The sequence below is a fragment of the Canis lupus genome, chromosome 30, assembly GCF_048164855.1.
Source record: "Canis lupus baileyi chromosome 30, mCanLup2.hap1, whole genome shotgun sequence".
Taxonomy (NCBI): Eukaryota; Metazoa; Chordata; class Mammalia; order Carnivora; family Canidae; genus Canis; species Canis lupus.
In genome coordinates this window covers 38,153,019-38,174,208 of record NC_132867.1, presented here as the reverse complement: position 1 = coordinate 38,174,208, position 21,190 = coordinate 38,153,019, and the positions used below count along the sequence as shown (strand labels likewise).

Below are 21,190 nucleotides of genomic sequence, written 5' to 3'. Positions count from 1 at the left end.
TAAATAAAAATAAAAATAAAAATAAATAAATAAAAATAAATAAATAAATCCCTCTACCCAGGAAATGGCATGCCACATTGGAAGAGGACTGTCTTCTAGAATAGTATTTCCTGGCTGGGATCCCTGGGAAAGCAGTCTTTCTGAGTTTTTGCCCCCAGCCAGGCATGGTACTCAACTTTGCATACATTATGCCATTAGATCTGTGCACTGGGTATACCGGGTTTTGTACAAACTCCTGACATTGGAGGGATTTTCCTGAAATCTGGGGGCTTCGGACTGTCAGACTGAGGACCCTCCGAGGTTTTCTGACCAGTTTCTAAGCAACCGATAAGCTAAGGTACATGAAGTGCCAAGATTGTGGCTTGCGCTTAGTAAGTTCAACCAATATTAGTTTCTTGTCCTGTTCCTTCTAACTTCATGTTATAAATTTTACTCAACTTTAATATTAGAGAAAATAGGAAAAAAATGTAATTTCTCCCTCCTCTTTCTTTCCAAATGTAAACTTAACCTTGGCATAGCTGGAGTAGTAGGTCAACATCCCTTTTTCCAACAGCCGTTGAAACTCAAAAGGGTTGGCTTGAAATTAATTTTATTTCATTCCTTGACTCTCACTTTAATCCTCAGGCTAGGAAAAATTACAAAATTTACATTTCTTAATCAATTTGTTCTAGGGCTGGATTTACAGCAGCTTTATTAAAAAATCCCAGTGACCAACATGTCTTACAAATATTTAAGGAACCGTCAGACCTTCTCATATTAACACGGCAGCCTCTTTCCCCTCTAACAAGAGAAGAAAAATTCAAACTGATTTCAAAACCTCTTGGTCATCCACATATCCGAGGAGTATTCTCTCTCCTGACAGTTGACTAGCTCTATGAGAGTAGAGGGCATATTTTTATTTTGTTTGTTTTGTTTTTGTTTGGTCACTATATCCCCAGAAGTATATTTAAATATTTGTTAAATGAATACACGAGGTATTTATTTTGTTTACATTCATGTTAAAATATTCATATCAAGAGGGGCTACCTTTTCTTTTGGAAACCCTCGGATTCAATTCCCATCTTTTTTGTGCATGTATAAAATATACAAATCCCTTTAATAAAAGCATTCATTGCTTATTTGCCTCATTTGACATATATTCCTCATCTCTCTCCATCTATCCCTTGGATTAGCCCTCCTGGTTTAGCCATGTGACTGGCTTTCACCAGTGACCCTAGTTATCTCTCCCAGAGCAGAGCCAGCCTGCCCAAAGGGTCCTGGCTGGCCTCCCAACCTAAGCAGGCAATTCTCCTGGTTCCCAACCCCTGAGGACAGAAAAAAGATGCTGGCCACCTTTCCAAAGGCTGCTCAGCCGCCAGGAGTGTGGGTCCAGGTCTGACACCAGGCATGCTGGAGAGGTTGGCTTGGACTCAGCATAGGAGGCACATCCCAGTGTAGCGCTCCAGCTAATTGACCCTGACAGGACACAAATTGGGCTTGGACTAAGGACTAGGACCCAGGCCATCTCTATCCATCAGCTGGAAGTCCTTTCAGATGGTTTGTTCTGAAAGCTTCACACTGAGCCTGGATGAAGCTGACAATGCAAGACGTCAGAGAGCAGGCACTTCCGTGATTCTGTTTCAGAGCTGTTAGATTCTAAACTGCTAGGCTACAATGAGTCAGGAGGCATGGATGGTATTTTTGCCTTGACAGAGAACATATTGTCAAAATGCAAATAAGAACAATGCGTAAGAATTGTGAGGTCATAACTAAAAGAGCATTCTGGACGTTTACTGGTAACCAGTCATGGGTCTTTCTTTGTCTGATACATCAACATCACATTTTACAAGTGAATTACATCCTAAAGTTGGGACATCAGGAAAAAAGTTGCTCATGATTGAATAATATTGAAGATTACTTATTAAGTACACTGTGCATAATTTTTGCTATGAAATCTTATGGGGATATATATATATATGAATATATAATACTTTCAGTGAAAAATGAAGAGTATATACAAAAATATCACTGGACAACACTTCATTATGCATTGAGTAGGATCAACATAAGTTAAAAGTATCTACAAGTTACACATAATAAGAATATATAATATAATATATAAAATAATATAAAAAGTACTGGAGTAGACTTCAGGAAAAAAATTTTTTTGCGATTTTATTTATTTATTTGGCAGAGAATGAGAGAGCACAATCAGGTGGAGGGTCAGAGGGAGAAGGAGAAACAGGCTCCTTGCTGACCAGGGAGCCTGACATAGGGCTTGATCCCAGGACCATGGGATTGTGACCTGAGCTGAAGGCAGATGCTTAACCTACTGAGCCACTCAGGTGCCCCTAGACTTTAGGAAAATTAGATATTACTCCCATTTCTACACCTAATAGAAATGACCCCAAGCAAGTTAGTCTTTACTGAAACTCAAACCCTTTTACACTAGTTCTGTTCCAAAAATGCCTGAGTATTATGTTCCCCACTCATCTCTCAGCACTGACTGGGTAACAGAGAGGATGAAGGACATCAGGGCACTGTAGCATCTCTAGGTTGGGCCCTTGAATGACAGTCTTCATTTTGATCTTCATCCTGGATGCTGGCACCCTGGTGGCTCTGGATGACACAGCCCTTCCTGCTAACAGTACACCCCAGTAAATGTAAATATTGTGAAATTTGTCTGACAAAAATAAATAAATAAATAAAAATTTTATTTTAAATAATTGATTAATTCCTAATAGTTGATGGGCAGGTAGTGATTTTAAGAAAAATACTCATAAAACTGTCTCAGGTGTAGTTTTACTCGTTCTCATGAAATGCTAACTCCATTTTAAACAGAACAAACCAGAAATTCAAGTTATAGTGAATTTGGAGCGAAGTATTATAAATGAGCTGATTGGCATCCATCAAGTGAGCAAGTGAGTAGAAACACAATATTTTATGTGCCTCCTTTTCCTAGAGAGCACTCATTAAGCCATTTTGCTGATAACACATTTCTCATCAAAGAAATCAAATAAGGTAGATAAGTTAGTAAATGAGCACAGGTGTTAGAAGGAAAAATCAAACGAATAAAGGAAAACATGTCCAACCAAGAATGTCATAGACCTCAGATGACACCTGTTACATCATGGACCTGTCTCCTAAGGCAAAGGAAGAAATCTGATGTTGCCTTTATCATTTAAAACCAGGCTGGACAAAGTTCTTTGTGGTCTGTTTCAGGAAGAACTCCAGCCAGGACAGCATGAGCCAGTTGCTGTAGGACACTTCTCTGCATCTAGTTTCCACATTCTGTTTTCATGGTAACATGAAACAGAACAGAAAAAACACAACGTATGCTTTCAGATTCATTTCACCAATACAAATGCATTTAACTTAATGCACTAAGATGTAATGAACTAACTCTACCTCAGGGTAACCTCCCATAATTTTTTTATTTTATTTTTTTAAGATTTTATTTATTCATTCATGACAGACACAGAGAGAGAGGCAGAGATACAGGCAGAGGGAGAAGCAGGCTCCATGCAGGGAGCCCAATGCGGAACTCGATCCCAGGACCCCAGGGTCACGCCCTGAGCCGAAGGCAGATGCTCAACCACTGAGCCACCCAGGTGTCCCCCATAATTTTTTTAAAAGCCAGCTCCTCTTTGTATTAAAATCTTTGAAAACTAGTTTTACATTCTTGTGACTCTTGCGATGCATTCCTCCCGTGAGCACATTCTTTTGAAAATTTTAACTTCTGCTGTGAAATAAAAGTGCCGTGTGCTTAGGGTAATCGTAGGAATATAGGAAACTAAACAATTCTACCTTTTAAAGATATATTGTCATTTTTGTTTTTCCCTGAAAGTTACAATCTGAAGCTGGCAATGAGCCCCATTTTTTATATAAATAACAGAAGAAATCAGGAGGCATATTGCTATGAATGTCTGGAAGTCATCCAAGAGAGGAAGGTATGAGGGCAGAGAATGAGCAGTGTCACCCCCGGGGCTCTGTACAGGACCTGAGGCTCTCTCTGCATTTGGGCTTGTGTCAGGCACATCCCCTCTCTGAGAACCAGAGTGCTCCCTGGGGTATCTCATGTCCAGGATAGCATGTTTCTGACAGAAGAACCTATCCTATTGGACATTCCCTCAATGCTCTTCTCCTCCATTATCCATTCATGAGTGTTCACGCCTGAAATCCCTTCAGTTGGGGCTAAAGCTTTTCATTACCCAAGCACAGATAAGAGACAAAGGTAAATAGCTCCATGGAAACAATGCCACTCTCGGCTTCAATCATGACATAAAGTGTACATGGTAGATAGTAAATCCATGACCAAAAGTCTGCCGTTGATGCAGGCCTTGCGGGTCTTCTTCTGATAGAACAGGGGTTAGAACTTTGCCATCCCAGCAAGAATTGCACTACAGCCATCAAGCACCCAGCCCAAACCCTGGCCTCCATCTGACTCTGCGCTCATGGAGGTGCCTCGCCTTCCACCTTTGCTGACCTCCCACCTACCCCACCTCCAACCCCAGCCCGCCCCAGGAATTTCTACCCTGCACCCTACTCGTTGATTCAGTCTACAACACTGTGTCCTACCTCCTTAGCTAAGGGCCATATAGAAGACATGGCCAAATAGACTTGGCCCTGGGACCATAAGTTTGTCAACCATGCTTTACTGAACACGACAACACCCGGGAAGCGGCCACGGGCAATTGGAATACGTCACAAAGAGCTTCCTGTTACTTGGCTCTTTGAACAGAGAGTTAAAGCACCAACGGGCTCTTTCCAGGCGTGAAGTTAAAGCCTTCCTTTCATTCAGCAGTTCCTTCTGAACTTCAGATCTTCTTCGGTCCTTCAGGACAGACCTTACCCTTCAGAAGTTACAAAGACAATGACAGCAGCAACTCTTCATACCACTGAGGCAGGCCATTCCTTTACAAAGACTCTAATACTTTTGAAAACACTGCCTTTTGCACTTGGTTAGCAGATCTGGACCAGCTGTGCCCCCCAGATCTCCATGGCCACCCTGCCATCCCCCACGTAGTAAAAGCTACTGTAGGTTGTGTCCTTCAGTCTGCATAGGAGGCACCAAGTCTTTTCAGATCACTCAGCTACCACTAAACAGTTGGGATCCCAGCCTTATGCTCACAGACTAGTATACATCCTTCTTGGCATCCTAACCCAAACCGCTTTCCCTCCACATCCCTATTGCCTGCACAGTGTCTAGACATACAGGTGAGACTGTCTCCCAAAACTACACAGTCTCCAGGTGCATTCTTTCCTGGCTGGGCCCTGCCTACACCTCTTGTTGGCCTGTGGAAAGGTCTTCCTCCCACTGTCTCCCTGCTCTTTCCTTGCCCCGAACCTGGGCACCTCCACTCTCTGCATTACTTCTCTCCATTGTACTCCACCCCCAGACTCTGGGACACTATGGGCCATCACTCTTCTGGCCAACTCTGTCTCTCAGAAACATCGAGACATCTAGAGGCTCTGAACATTAAATATGAGATATTCAGGAGACCAGCTCTCAGAGCTGCTACATATAACACCAGGTAGGGTCTATGTATGTGCTATGAATTCCTTCGTTAGGTCTTTGGCAGAAACCACTGGATAAGGCTTTAAGGCTGCTGAGAAATGCTGGTGTGTGGTTACCAGACAGTGTGGGATGCAAAGAACAGAGAAATTCAGAAACAAGAGGACGCCCAGCAAGAGTAGCTCTTCCACATGTTGGTTGGTTGGCTGGTTGGTTGCTTGGATGAATGAATGAATGAATGAATGAATGAATGAATGAATAAAGTGAGAGCCACCCCACACTTTAGAAATTAAATAAAGTCCTGTTATGTAATAGTTAACCTCAATTTCATCCCATAAAATTGTGAGAGCCTGTTTCTATAATTCTACATGTGTTTTCCAAGCACACGCTTGGCCGCCGCCTCCACCCCAGCTGCCAGATCTGACTAGAACACAGTGACTACCAGCTTTGAGTCAACTTCTTGGCCTCTCACTAGTGTGCATCTTTCAAAGCTCCATCATTCCTCCTTAATTTCTCAGACCTGGGCTCAGTAGCTGCTGTGTTCTGAGCACGTCTCATGGTCAGATCATCCGTCCACTTTATTTCATAACATGTGGCCCCTCACTCTGTCCTGGCCGCTCAGTGGACAGTCGCCGTGCATGCCCCTCAGAGGAGACCTATGGTGTGGCCTTTGTATTTAGTGCAGCCCGAAGGGCAGGTCCAGGAGTGCAAACATGCTCCAGCGCAATGATGGGAGCACCCTCCACTCCGGCGCCGCTTCCTCAGAACCCACCATCCATGCACCTGCAGCAGCTGCTCCACCAGGGCTCCATCCAGCAAGGCAGCTGTTCGTCCCCCAACCGGGCCCCCCCCGCAGCACAGCCCCTTCACTGCTGTGCCACTCATAGGACCATGAAGGTCTGTTAGTCATTGCATTTGTTCCTTTTTGTTCTGAAAAAAAAAAAGACCAGGAAGACGGGTTATTAGTGACCTGAAAAATTGGAAACGTGCAATTGTTGCTTTGGACTACGTCATCCATCCTAAGTGAGGCCGATACTCAACCTTGTAATGACGCCCCAAGATGGTAACCGTGGTTCTCAGACTTGAGCGTGCACCAGAATCCCCCGGGGGTTTCCCTAGCTTCCTGCACACCACCACCCACCACCTTCTATGCCCACCCCCACGGTCACCGCTGAAACCTTCTGAAGGCTCACTTGGAGCTATTCCTTCTAGTGGCATCTCCAGTTATCTCGCCCGAGTGCTGTGGGGCAGGCTGATTGCATGCCTGTGAGGCTGTCCCTCCGCAGCAACGGCTGCTCTTCCTAGAGGCTCAGATGAAGTGCCCCTTCTCTGGGAATCTTTCTGCCACAAGGGGAAAAGGCACCTGCCCCTTTCCCCTTCCATGCTACCCTGTGCCAGCCCTCCGCCCTGCAAGCGCCGTGTTCTACTTTCATCACAGGTTCACTTTCAGGCCTCCCCTTGCAGAGGACAGGCACCTGTGCATACTGCTCACTTGAACGCATCCTGTTCCCTGAGCCGGCTTACCAAGTAGCTGCTATTTATGTTGGGGAACAGGGACGGGGGTGGAGGGAGTACACAGAGATAAGAAAGACAGTCCACAACCCCCTGTAATAAAAGGGGAATGAGGACAGGTTACATTTTAAGTGAATTTGGAGGAAGCTGAGAGGAAAATGTTCAATTCATTTTTCACCTGAGTTACTCAACATGACCGAGTAATATGGTGGGTGTTCTTGGAGTGCAGGAACCTGCAGTCGAGGTTTGTGCTCTCCCAGTTGGTCAGCGGGCAAATCCTGGTATTGAGCACAGTCCATTCACCTGTGCTGGGCAGGGGGGAGGGAAGTGTGCCAGAAACAGGACCTGGCCGGTGGCTTCCTAAAGAAGAGATGGCCTGTTCTAATCACTCAGGTCCTTGATGGTGCTGTGAGCGTTCCCACACCCCTGTTTTTACCAACTTTTTAAAGACCTCTGTATCCACCACAGGCAGCTCCAAGGCTCATTTGGACGGACACATGCAATGCAGGCAATGGCACACCACGCACATACACTGATGTGGTGCTGCTGTTGTCATGGAGATCAAAAGAGACAGTTTCTTAAAGGGAGTGGGAGTTGGGGGGTGGGGGGCAGAGGCTGGTGGAAGGACATTTGGAAGGGATGAAAGAAGGCTGTTTAGAGAGACTACAGGAGGAAAAAAAAATGCCAGGGCTAGACAGGGGAGAGAGCACCCCAGATGGCAGATCAATGAGACAAATGGAAAGAAACCAGGCTCATTACCGGATCCAAAGGTAAATGAAAGGAAGAGTAGTATTCAACACAGAAAAATAATTAACCCCTACATGGGAAACACAATAGTGGATAGAGAAGGGCTTTTCTCAGAACTGTAGTCCCCTCGAAGGGGCTTGAGAGAAGATAGAAACAGAACATGCGTGAATCAGAGTGGTCTGTAAATAACAGCATCTTCCAGCAAAGAAAGGGCCTCAGATTGTTGAATTCAGTGACACACAGTGAACTTTAGACTTTCCTTCTTTTTTTCTTTTTTTCTTTTTTTCTTTTTTCCATTCACTTACCCTCCAAAGTCTTCCTTTATTAAGTATTAAGAGGACTGGTTGCCAAGTGAGATTTGCTGTCAATCTGTGAGTCTGGCTTAAATGATCCTTATTCTAAAAAACATGTAACCCATGAGCTGCCCGGAACAAGTGAACAAACTCTAGAATCACTGTTTTAAAAAGGAAAAGAAAAAGGATGACATTGTCCAAGTAAGTTGGCTCTCCAGGTGTTATTTTCTTCCCTTGATGGGGTCTGAGAAATGAAGCTGGACCCCTCTAAGTCGTGCCTGTGTCTCTCATCCTGACACATGAGCCGCCATGCTGAGCGACCACATGGAAGCCAGCTCTCAATTTGGGTCTGAGTCGCACGGTACCCCTGAGAGATCCTTCTGTATTGGCTAGTCCAGGCCTCTGACCAACAGCTACATCATGGGCCTGGAGTCTGGGCATCTCTTCTATCTTCAAACTGTTCTCATTAGCCCTGTACCCAGATTATAAACCTGCAACTGACGTCATTTCTACCCATCACTATTTTTGTGCCCCATATATGCTCAAAACCATTCTTTTCTGCATCTACAGTAACATTTTCTGAGAATGCCCACTGTGCTGAAGGCCTGTTTTGGACAAGTGAGTGGGTGAGATTTCAAACCTATCTGTGAGAATCCTTAGGCACTTGGAGCTTGCAATCAAGTCCTCGGAAAGCAGACATTCAATATGGAATAGTGGCGACAGGAAGGGATGGAAGTGGTCAGTTGTTGCCGAGCTGATGGTGAATCAGTGTGTGCAGGCGGAGGCTGGAGGATAGAGAACTCCTTGGATGCAGGCAGTTGAAGGAAGCAGATGAGCTGGAAGTTGAGCTGGCTATGAAGAATGCGTTGGGCTTTGATAGAGGAGGAAGAAAGGCAGTCTCTGATGAGGCCTTTCATGAGATGGGAAAACACAAGAAAGTTGGGACTTCCATGCTTGTTGAAGCAGCCAGAGAGAATCCTAGGTCACCAGGGAACATCCAAGGGACATTTCCCTGGAAAGACTGCGGCCAGGCTTAAATCTCACAATGGTTACTGCTGAGATGTGGGGAGAAGGGGGCGTGATTGAAGTGGTTTCTTAGGACATTAGCCGTCTCCGGTATCTGCAACCCAGATTCAAAGTATCTTCAGGATCTCTACCAGATTTCCTCTTTTTCTTTTCTTCCTACTCCACTATTAATTTCATTCATTTAGTTTCATGAAACAAATAATTATTTTTGACCCATTGTGTCAGTCACAATTTGATGTTGTTTAACGGCTAGAGAATTGTATTCTAAAACTGTCTTCCCCACTAGGATCTCTCCCTTACACACACCTACCTTTATCCCAGGTAAGTGCGTACTCCAAGGCACAGATGTTTAAAGCATCATCTAAAACCCGTTTTAAGTAAAAGATACCCATGGGATGACATGAGGCCCATTGCCAGACTACTCCATACACCCTGTCACCGCTGGTTTCTTGTCCATTCAAGTCAGAGACAGTCTCCAGGGTCACTCTCAAAACCCTTTGCAATTTGTGCCACAGTCCCTAAAATTCCCTATACTGAATGTATAAAACTCCTCTATTTATGTACTTTTAAAAAGAAATCTGAGTTTTCAGTATGTTCTCAAGGATTTCTTTAATGTAAACACATCCCTAAGTAGAAATCTGTCCAGCCGACAAAATAATAATAAAACTTAAACTTTGCCTGACATAGTTAGAATTTTGACTTGTTTTTGTGCACAAAAACAATACTTTCTCTTCATGTGATTTGTTAAATGTTTCTTTGGTTAAAAATGTCCATCATAATTAAGCCAGTTAGAATGTATTCTCACCCGTGGGAGGGGAAAAAAGAAGTCTTCTCCACCCTACGTGTGCAACCAGATCAAATCATTAATCCCCCAAACCCAAGATGCTAGGAGTCAGCAAGCAGTCCCTCTCCTTGTGGAAGATTTAACTACATTAGCTGCTGCTCTATGTGAACATTTTCTTTTTTTTTTAATTTTTTTATGTGAACATTTTCTGATGGGCATTTGCATCTACCCCCTTCACTTGCTTCTTGACCTGATGCCATAACCACCACACTGTGATCCTTAGTAGGATCTTAACGCTATACAGGGAGCCAGTTGAAAAACTAGAATATTTAATGGGCATAAACTAATCTTAAAAAAGATATAGCATTTATATTTGGGTCACTGTATTTAAATTTTAAAAACTATGTGAAATAAGAAAAATGTCATGATACCTGGGTGACTTAGTGGTTGAGCATCTGCCTTTGGCTCAGGTCGTGATCCCAGGGTCCTGGGATGGAGTCCTGCATCAGGTTCCCCTCCCCACAGGGAGCCTGCTTCTCCCTCTACCTGTGTCTCTGCTTCTCTCTCTCTGTGTCTCACAAATAAATAAATAAAATCTTTAAAACTAAATACATAAAAATATCTGTTTTAAATTTGACTTATAGATAAGTCTTGCAGGGAAATAAATTTTATTAATTATATGGCATAAATGCAAATTCAGTGGTTGTGGTAAAACAATTTCCACGGAATTCAAATTTTCAAAATCTGAGATATTTTTTGAAATTTTTTTGTTAATTTTTAAAGATTTTATTTATTTATTCATGAGAGACACAGAGAGAGACAGAGACACAGGCAGAAGGAGAAGCAGGCTCCCTGCGGGGAGCCTGATATGGAACTTGATCCCAGGACACCAGGACCACGCCCTGGGCCCAAGGCAGGTGCTCAACCACCGAGCCACCCAGGTACCCCCCAAATCTAAGATCTTTAGATCTGATTTCATACAAAGTGAAAAGTCATAGCTCATCACTGGAAAAACAAGATTGCATAGAGATTTGCTTGTAAAAAAGAGAAAAGCCGTCATGTCAGGGTGTAACAGTGCCAACTTGACGCAGAAAGTAATGATTTACGGGACTGTTTCATGGATCCCCACTGGACCCGTGTACATGCGTGAAGTCAGACTGGTTGTTGAAAGCAGTTCCAATCCAAGAAAACCAGAAATGAAGAAGCTTGCTTTTAAGAATGTGAGTTTCCTGCTCCTGTACAGCTCAGACCAACAAACACCCAAACACAGCGGGCGCCATCTGATCCCCGGGGGTGGGCGGGGGGCATATTAGGCAATGCATAAATATTGGCTGAAATTCATTAGTGCTGCCTGGAGCCTCCTTCTGCTGCCCCCTGTGTGGACCCGCTGGCTCGAATCGTGCCCATCCGGCAGCCCTGCCCTGTCTGTTAGCCGCTCCCGATCCTCAGGGCTGTGTGCCGGGCACCCTCCACTCCCCCCGCTGTTTCTGCAGGCCCCCCGCGCCCTGCCCACCTCCCAGTCGCCGGCCCTGGCCACGCTTCCAAGCCCACGGGGCAGCTTCTTCCAACCGCTGAGTTTGCCACTGCCTGGCTGTCCGCGCCTTCACTGCCCGGAGCCGGACGCTTGCACACTCGAGACTCTCTGTGGTTTCCTAGGGGTTAACCCCCTTCCAGATGGGCGCCTGGCGCTTCCCGGGCAGAGGAAGCCTTTCATGGCTCTGAGAGATCCAAATCCATGGTTTGCGGTGAAACACAGACACACACGTCCATACACACATGTGCTCACACACATGCACACAGACAACACACATGCACACTTGCATAGTACACTCATGTGCTCACACACATGCACACACAGATGTAACACACATGCACACTTGCATACATATACTCACGTACTCACATGCACACTTGCATACATACACTCACATACTCACACACATGCACACACAGACGTAACACACATGCACACTTGCATACATATACTCACATACTCGCACACATGCACACAGACATAACACACATGCACACTTGCATACATATACTCACGTACTCACATGCACACGTGCATACATACACTCACGTACTCACACACATGCACACACAGATGTAACACACATGCACACTTGCATACATACACTCACATACTCGCACACATGCACACAGACATAACACACATGCACACTTGCATACGTACACTCACATGCTCACACACATGCACACACGGATGTAACACACATGCACACTTGCATAGTACACTCATGTACTCACACACATGCACACACAGATGTAACACACATGCACACTTGCATACATACACTCACGTACTCATACACATGCACACACAGACGTAACACATGCACACTTGCATACATACACTCATGTACTCACACATCCACACACAGACATAAGACCTATGCACACTTGCTCACCCACTCACGTATTACACACATGCACACACAGACAGCACACATATACACGTGCTCATACACACATACACACGTATTCACACATGCACACTTGCTCAGTCACATACACACAGACACAACACACATACACATGTTCATACACTCACATACACACATGCACACAGATACGACACACATATACACATGCTCACACACTCATATACATATACACATGTACTCACAAATGCACACACAGACATAACACATTACACACATACATATATATGTACTCACACACATGCACACAGAGACAGAACACACATACACACTTGCTCACACACATACACCCATGTCACAGACATAACACACACATACACATCTGCACATGTACTCACAAATGCACAGACACAACACACTTGCTCACACACATACATACATGCACTCGCACACAGCCATAACACACTCATGCATTCACACTTGCACACACACATACCTCTTGACTGCCTGAAAGTCTACAAAACATTTATTAACTTTAGAGCATTGCTGCTGTGTTATACTTGAAAAGTTTCTTTTAAAAGTCCAAGATACCGGCTAAAGTATTCTGTCTTTGACTGAGAAGACCCTTTGTCCTTAGCAGAGAGCAGCTGACTATAGCCTCACCCCTGCCCCATTTAGATCACCATGAAATGATTCCAAAATCATTTCTGCCTTCATGTCAGTGGCAGACTCCTTCCACATGCAGCTTTCAACTGGAAACAACTCTATTCTGGAACGTTCCATTAGAGTGTAAGCTCCACAAGGGCAGGGACCCTTTTGTAAAAAATCATTCCTGCTCCCCCCTCACCTCGAACAAGCTGGCAGAGTAGCTCTAACTCAGGAGATTTTGCTGGTGAGGTGTGAAGAGCAGTGTCCCTGGATGATGGCCGGTGTCCCTGAGGCAACATGAATGCCCCCGGTGTTTCAGTCTTCCCAAGGGAGAGCACCTGGCCAACAGCAAGCTGTGCCTGGGTTCATGGCTAGCAGCCCTGACTCTACGCCCACTAGGACACCTCCTGCTACTATTTCCATGACCATCTCACTTTATTCTGCTTCCCTGAGAGGCAGTGGGTGCTGCTTCCCGTCCTGGTGTTGCTCGAGAATTCCTTACTGTCTGCTTTTCTTTTCCTCCTTAGGCTCCCAAGAAACATTTGCAAAATGGGATTATCCGTGGCTACCAAATAGGTTACCGCGAGTACAGCACTGGGGGCAACTTCCAATTCAACATTATCAGTATTGACACCACTGGGGACAGTGAGATCTACACCCTCGACAACCTCAATAAGTTCACCCAGTACGGCCTGGTGGTGCAGGCCTGCAACCGGGCCGGGACGGGACCTTCTTCTCAGGAAATCATCACCACCACCCTCGAGGATGGTAGGTTCTGGTGGCCGCCGCTCGCGCCTCTCCTTCCTCAGAGGTTTGCTGATGTCCCTCTGGCCCCCCACAGCCTGGCTCGTGCTGGCTGTGCAGTGACAAAAGTGCCAGGCCTGGGGGATGGGGGTTCCAGGAAAGTGTGTCTTAATTCCCTCGCCGGCTGCACAGAGTGGGCCTCGCCTTTGACAGAGCTTGATTGCAAAGCCCAAATCCGTTCCCTCTGCAGCATCTCATTTATTCCAAGCACGAGATTTGGGCTTTTCTCCGAGTGCATCCAAGTCTCTCCCTAGGACTGCAGAAGCCTGACCAGAATGTGGAAATCTGATTTTCTAAGAATTTCTCCAAATCATGTTAAGGAGGAGAACCAACCTTTCCTCCCTTCCTTCCTTCCTTCCTTCCTTCCTTCCTTCCTTCCTTCCTTCCTTCCTTCCTTCCTTCCTTCCTTCCTTTTTTCCTTTTTTCCTTCCTTCCATCCTTCCTTTCTTTCCAATGCTTTCTATTTTCAAGCACTCTGGAGAAGAGCAAGGAATGAGCAGGTTTCCTGGAGCAAATCTCACAGTGACCGAGCGCCGCCTAGTGACCACGAGGAATTAATTCACCTTCTCCCATGACGTGCAGGATCCTGTGCTTGAAAAGCAAAGGAGAGCCCTGTGTCCAGAGACCCCACGTTAGGGGCAGAGATAAGATACCTGCTTCATTGCAGCACTGCGTGTAGATTTTAAGGCAGCCAGTTTGCACCACAATGACCTCGTGTGCCGTTAGCCAGGTGATCATAGGTTTGAGGGGGCACAGGGTGACTTGCCTCCATAATCTGTGACCATTTTTACAGGGAGAGAAGCCTTAGAAAACCAGAAACCTGAACACTGGGTTTTCTGTCCAGCATCATGATCTCTGCCATCATGATCACATCTGCCTTGGTTTTCACCTCAGTGCTCATTCTTCATTGGTGTGTGTGGTTCTGCTGTTATTTGGTCTCTTCTCTGAGCCCCAGCATTCAAGATCTGCATAAACTCGATGTGAAAAACAAGCAGCCCCCATTGTGCCCATTTGCTCTCTTTCCTCCAGCAGAGGGTGACAGTTTTGCAAGAGGGGCTGACCGGGGTGGGGGTGGTGAGTAAGCTACAACTTCGTGTCTGCTTTTCAACACCTTTCAATAGCTAGGCTTCCGATTTATGTGCCGGATAGCACGAAATACAGAGGGCATAGTCCTCCATAAAGCAAATGTAACTTCCAACAGTCACAAGAGTGGTAAAGGCCTTTTACGCCTGCCCTGAGATCAGAAGTGTTCTCCACTCAGTCCCGGGACAGCCTTCTTCAACATGAGCCAGTTAAACTGGAAAGAGAGACTAGGACAGATGTGCAAACTCATGTTACCTTATAGAGTTATCATACTATTTGTATAGGGAAGTGGAACTCACCTTTTCTCCCTAATTTTGTGGATTGAGTATGACTTTTTTCTTTTGCTTGCATATCGACGTGTTAAACTGATATTGCCTATTCGGTATTGCTTTGCCACTTAAACCACCCGCAGTTATTACAGACTCTAATTATTTAATTTCAGTGCCGAGTTACCCCCCTGAAAATGTCCAAGCCATAGCAACATCGCCAGAGAGCATATCCATATCCTGGTCCACGCTTTCCAAGGAAGCCTTGAATGGAATTCTCCAGGGGTTCAGAGTCATTTACTGGGCCAACCTGATGGATGGAGGTAAGAGGATGAAAACAAGGCATGTGAGTTTGCCCCAAAGGATGCCTGGTGGGATTAGCAGAGCCCCGCTCCTAATATGGGTTTCAGGGTGTGGAGGGCACATCTTTATCAATGGACAATTGCCCACTCTCCCCATGTCTCTCTCTTCTTACCTGTCATGTTATGTGCTCACAGGTGTATTCAGCTGCTTGAAGCATCATGTATCCTCAAAAAAGCAATTTGAGGCATCGGAGAGGGGTGGCATTTGAGATATGTAGGCATAGATGTGCTTTCCTAGAGGAGTATCTATGCAGAGCCTCTGCAGGCCACACCAAGATCTAGAAAGTTCTATGTGATGTGTATCCTAAAAGGTTGACCTCTTCCAATTTCCTGATAAAACTCAGCAGGGAAACTTGCTCAGTCCCTGGAGTTGACCCATGAGAGGGTTCAGGAGCACCTCGCCAGGAGTATTGTTATTCCTCGAGAGGAGCCATTCAATCCCAGACCCTCTGTTTTGTCTCCTTCTGTCTTGTTCTCCTCCGTCCCCTCTTTCTGTTTCTCTTTCTTCCTTCTTGCTTCTCTGTTTGTTTGTTTGTTTCAAGTTATAGGACAAAATCTTTCTGTCTGTTTGGGCAAGAATGAGTGAGAGTGTCATCCTCTCAGTTCGTGGAGAGATTAGGGCCAGAAGTTTCTCAGGGAGAGTGTGTCTGAGGGTGGTGATGCCTTTCAGGTGGTGGGTGCTCCTGAACCAGACTGAGCCCCCCTCTGTGAGCAGGATAGGAACACCCCCCCTACTGCGGCCTGCACAGGGAAGCTGTGAAGGTCGGCTCACTGCCTGCATCCCAACACCTGCGTAGCCCACACCCCCTTTCCTGTCCCCAGGTACCTCCTCCACCCCTGCTCTGGGGGCCGTGCCTCACCTCCCGCCTGGGCCTTCTTTCAACCCCTCTGACTGCATGTGGCCTCCTGGTGCATGCTCACTTCTGAGTTTGGGCAAACACAGCCAGAGGCCCAGGTATGTCCCACCCCTGTTCGGGCCACTTGAGTCTGCTCTCCAAGCAGGTGGCTGTCCCCACCCAGGTAAACAGAACACATAGGGCTCTAATAATGGCCAGAACAAAGGAAGAAAGACACTTAGCTAAATAAGCTTCATCTGCTAAACAAAGAGCAGTTTTTGGAGGCTTCCACCTGCTTCTCAAGGCTGAGGACCAGACCTGGTTCCTCTTGATGCTGAGTGTAGCTCCTCACCCAGCACCCAGCAACTAGAGCCATTCTGTAAAGATTCACTGGCTTGACCCGAGGCAGACACGTTAACTGAGCACCTACCCTGTGCTGGGCTCATGCTGGACACAGAGGATGCAGCGTCTGCCCTCTTGGGTGTTTGAGACCAGTGAGCGAGGGACAATCACGTGAATGTAGAGCCGCAAGCCCAATAACGCACAGCCAGCCCCAGAGACGGACAGACCTACATAGACAATTCTTTGGCAGCTCCACCCTCTTGTGCCCCCAAAAAGCCTGTACACACCCCAGAGACATAAAGACTGCAGCAATGAAAATTGGTAAAATGTCCCTCTTATTGACCCGATACCAGGCTATATCACCGTGTGTGTTTTATTCTGGTTTCTCCTCCGCGTCTTGAATGAGGTGAAACCAAACACCTTACTTAGCTCACTCACCTAGAGGCAACGTGACACTGAAATTGTTCTGTTGTTCTTGTTGGAAATATTTCCCGAATCCAGTGGCGGCTCCTCATCTGTGTCATCCGTACCTTCACACATCACTCATACTTGCTAATGCTGCCCACCAACACCTGAGCTGTACGGAGGGTAACGTGGTTAATGCAGTTCTTCGGACTCGATGCTTTCAAAGCTTTAAAAACTTGAATATTCAAAAACACGGAAGTCTTCACATAAGGCTGCTCAGAAATGCATACAGTTCCTAAAGATCCTCTGCTCACTGTAGGAAGATCCGAGTGATGTGCTTAATGCCTGGTGCAGGAGTCCTACATGTAGTCTCTAAACGGTGAGAAAGAAACCCGTGGAGACATAAGCCTGCTATGAACGCTCTCGCCTCACCTGCTACTTATAAAAAGTGACAGGTATGAATTAGCAGGTAATTCCATGGGATTACTGGAAGCTTCCACGGAGACTCCACAGGCTGCCACCCTGAGGTTCCCACCGACGGAAAACATGTGACTGTGTAAAGGACTGGACCCACTGATCCCGAGAAAACACCACACATACACTCTCACACTGACACACACACACATTCAGACACGCATTCAAGGACACACACACACAGACTCACACACCCTCACACATAATCCCCTCACGCTCACAGACCCACATGCAACCCTCACACATGCATCCCCTTACGCTCACAGACCCACACAGAACCTTCACACATGCATCCCCTCATGCTCACACTTACACACAACCTTTACACATACATCCCCTCATGCTCACAGACCCACACACAACCATCACACATGCATCCCCTTACGCTCACAGATCCACATACAACCCTCACACATACATCCCCTCAGGCTCACAGACTTATACACAATCCTCACACATACATCCCCTCACGCTCACAGACTTATATACAACCCTCACACATGCATCCTCTCATGCTCATAGGTACACACTCACAGGCATACACATCCAGATTCACATACAACCCTCACACATGCATACAGTCACTCTCACAGACACACATGCTCAGACTCACACATACATCTGCTCATGCACACTCATAGGCACACACACTCACAGAGTCACACACAACCCTACACGCACATCCACTCACTTTCACAGGCACACACTCACAGCCTGAGAGACACAGATTGTTACTACCACTATGATTAGCAATTGCCTCAAATACGTATGTAGCAAAGCGTTTTGTCATTATTAATGGGGTCTATAAAAGTGGCTAATAGGGCAGGCTCACCATACAATATCTTGATGAAATTTCTGAGAATTTTATCATAATCTGAAAGGTCAATACTTTTCAAGGCCTGACAAAGCCATTCATCCGTGATTGCTAGACTATTGTCTACTTTGAAGGCACATCACCATCTGAATCTGAACTATTCATCATTTCTTCTGTGTTTCCCCAAGATGACGCGGTGCCTCTGAAGCGAGTCAGCATTTAGTGCTAACTGGATGTTTGCTTTGGTGGTGGGCCAGTTGGCAGTACTTTAGAAATGTCATTTGCACCCCTCTTTTTTGCCTTGAGACCCTTTGAGAATGAGGAAAGGTATGAATACGTAAAATAATTTGTTTCAAAACAGAAAGTTAAAAAATTTGTAGTAGAAGTAATATGTCTAAATTTACTTTATATATTCATTTCACATTATTTTATTCATGGTTTCAACTGAACATCATTCTTTAGTTCCTGTTTTTTTTTTTTAATAACCCCATGGAGGCTGTAAAAGGTAGATGATAGAAATCCTGCTTAAGCCATAAAAAAAAAAAAAAAAGCCCTAAAGAATGGCAAATGAAGCATGATGTTTTGATTGGGCTTTTTGTCATAATTTTTCTATTTTCTTTTCTATTTTCTCCATATCTGCTAAGCATCAAGTATCTGCCAGCCAGGAAAATGCCCCTCCATCAGTAAGAGCAGAGTGCACAAGAGCTGCCTGGACCATCAGGAAGCTCTGGGGGGTAATCATGAGTGGGGGTTCTGACTCCAGTGGTATTCCTGGTTCATGAATAAATCAGCTCATCAAAGCAATATGAACCCCAAGATGAGTAAACATCCAAGTGTTCATTCTGATCCGTATCGGGCTTCATGAGTAGATGGAATTCTTCTGCGTTGATTGTTGTTTTCTTTAAACAGAGGGGATGGTCCACTTCTTTTTGTCCCTTGTAGCCACCCTCTTCCTCATCACTGTGTCTTATCCAGGAACTGCCCTGATGAATCAGCACCATTTCCTCCTGCAGCAAAGGACTGGCGCCTACTTTCTCCTGGAGGGAGAGATCTCTGGGCCCTTCTTAAAGATAAATACTTAAAAACAAAAGCAAAAACCCAGAGTCCCCAGAGGTCAAATGATTTAGACAAAGCATCATAACTAGCTGCTGGCACGCAGCCCTGTGGAACCCTGTTTTCCCTGGTGTGCGTGTGTGTGTGTGTGTGATCTTTGACCCAATGTAGAAATTCCTAAATATGAGAAGATCTTGCTGAGATCTATACTTAAATTTCTTCTATTTTCACTTGAGTTTTTTATCCTAATCCACTTGATCCATATTAGATCTATTCAGGAAAATGAACATCATAAGCAGATAATATAATGCAAAGAGCCCTGGTGGTCAGTGGTGGACCCCCCCCCACTTCAGAAGGGAGACTTCCTAACCCATCAGGCCTGATGACTGTCCACCTTCTAAACGTGCAGCGACCCCACACATGAGCAAATGTGTTTTTACTTTCGAAAGCCATCTCTTGAGGCTTCCAAATTGTGGCCCCAAAAAGTCTTCACCCTTTGACCCCAGGCCAAAGACACCTTCTGGGGACCACCTTCCTTGCCTGAAGCCTGTAGGCTTGGTGTGCTGGTTAAATAAGTTAGCATTTGAGCCCAGAACGATGCTGACCCTTAAGTGAGCATGCAAGTGGCTGTCTGTACCAAGGCAAGAGGGAGAGAAGCTGACAGACAGCCCTACCTCTCGCTAACTGTATGCACAGGTGGCCTTTACTATAGCCAGCCACCCAATGAGGAATCCCTCCTGGACCTGCTCCCAGTCAGTCCCCTTAGTAACTGGGCACACAGGCTTGCAGGCAGTGTCAACACTCTGCGGATAGTTGTGCCCGGGGGTGAGCAGTCCTCATGCCTCTCTCTCCTGCTCCAGCTGCTCTGTAGGTGGCTCATTTCAAAATCCAGAACACCCATGGAGGCATTTAACACTTCACTGTAAGTTTTCTCAAATTGCCCTGTCTCATATGCCTAAGATGGGAGAGCATAACATTCCGTCTTTGAATATTATTAGCTGATCCCACTCCAGAAATTGAAGCATTTTTAGCTAATGCCAAGTTTCTGACACATCAGCATGTCACTTCAGCAAGGATGCTGGGGGGGGGGGGGGTTCACTCCAGGTAAGAGGAGCAGTTTGCTGAGCCACCTCATCTCAGTTCAGATACCCAAGAGCCTAGGTACTTTAGAAATACACGGACATTAGGGTTTGTTATTTTTAACAGAAAAACAAAACTCAACTTGCAGAAGTTTCATTTTTTTTAATTTAAATTCAATTAGCCAACAAATACTACATCATTAGTTTCAGATGTAGTCTTCAGTTATTCATCAGTTGGTTATAACACCCAGTGCTCATCCCATCAAGTGCCCCCCTCAGTGCCGATCACCCAGTCACCTCATCCTCCCACCCACCTCCCCTTCTGCATCCCTTTGTTTGTTTCCTAGAGTTAGGTGTCTCTCATGTTTCCCCTCCCTCTAATTTTGCCCACTCAATTCCCCTCCTTTCCCTTATAACCCCTTTCACTATTTCTTATAGTCCCCATATGAGTGAAACCATATGATAATTGTCTTTCTCCGATTGACTTATTTCACTCAGCATAATATCCTCCAGTCCTATCCACATTGGTGTAAATGGTAGGTATTCATCCTTTCTGATGGCTGAGTAATATTTTATATATAGACCACATCCTCTTTATCCATTCATCTGCTGATGGGCATCTTGGCTCCTTCCAGTCATTTCTTGATCAGCAATTAAAGATGCACCTGCAGGGATGCCTGGCTGGCTCAGTGGCGGAGCATCTGCCTTTGGCTCAGAGTGTGACCCCGGGGTCATGGGATCAAGTCCTGCATCAGGCTCCCCA

At 45.6% G+C, this 21,190-nt stretch overlaps 1 protein-coding gene across 3 annotated transcripts in view; it reads left to right on the top strand.

The window, feature by feature from the left end:
• The window catches only part of DSCAM (DS cell adhesion molecule), a 732,791-nt gene that overhangs the window by 619,116 nt on the left and 92,485 nt on the right, over nucleotides 1–21,190 (top strand). For 2 of the 3 annotated variants that reach the window (XM_072807037.1, XM_072807038.1), the window contains exons 17-18: nucleotides 13,437–13,677; nucleotides 15,239–15,385. In XM_072807037.1, the coding sequence (XP_072663138.1) occupies nucleotides 13,437–13,677; nucleotides 15,239–15,385 (388 nt within the window). Of the gene's footprint in view, nucleotides 1–13,436; nucleotides 13,678–15,238; nucleotides 15,386–21,190 lie in introns of those variants that run through there. The other variant, XM_072807039.1, reaches the window with a different exon arrangement.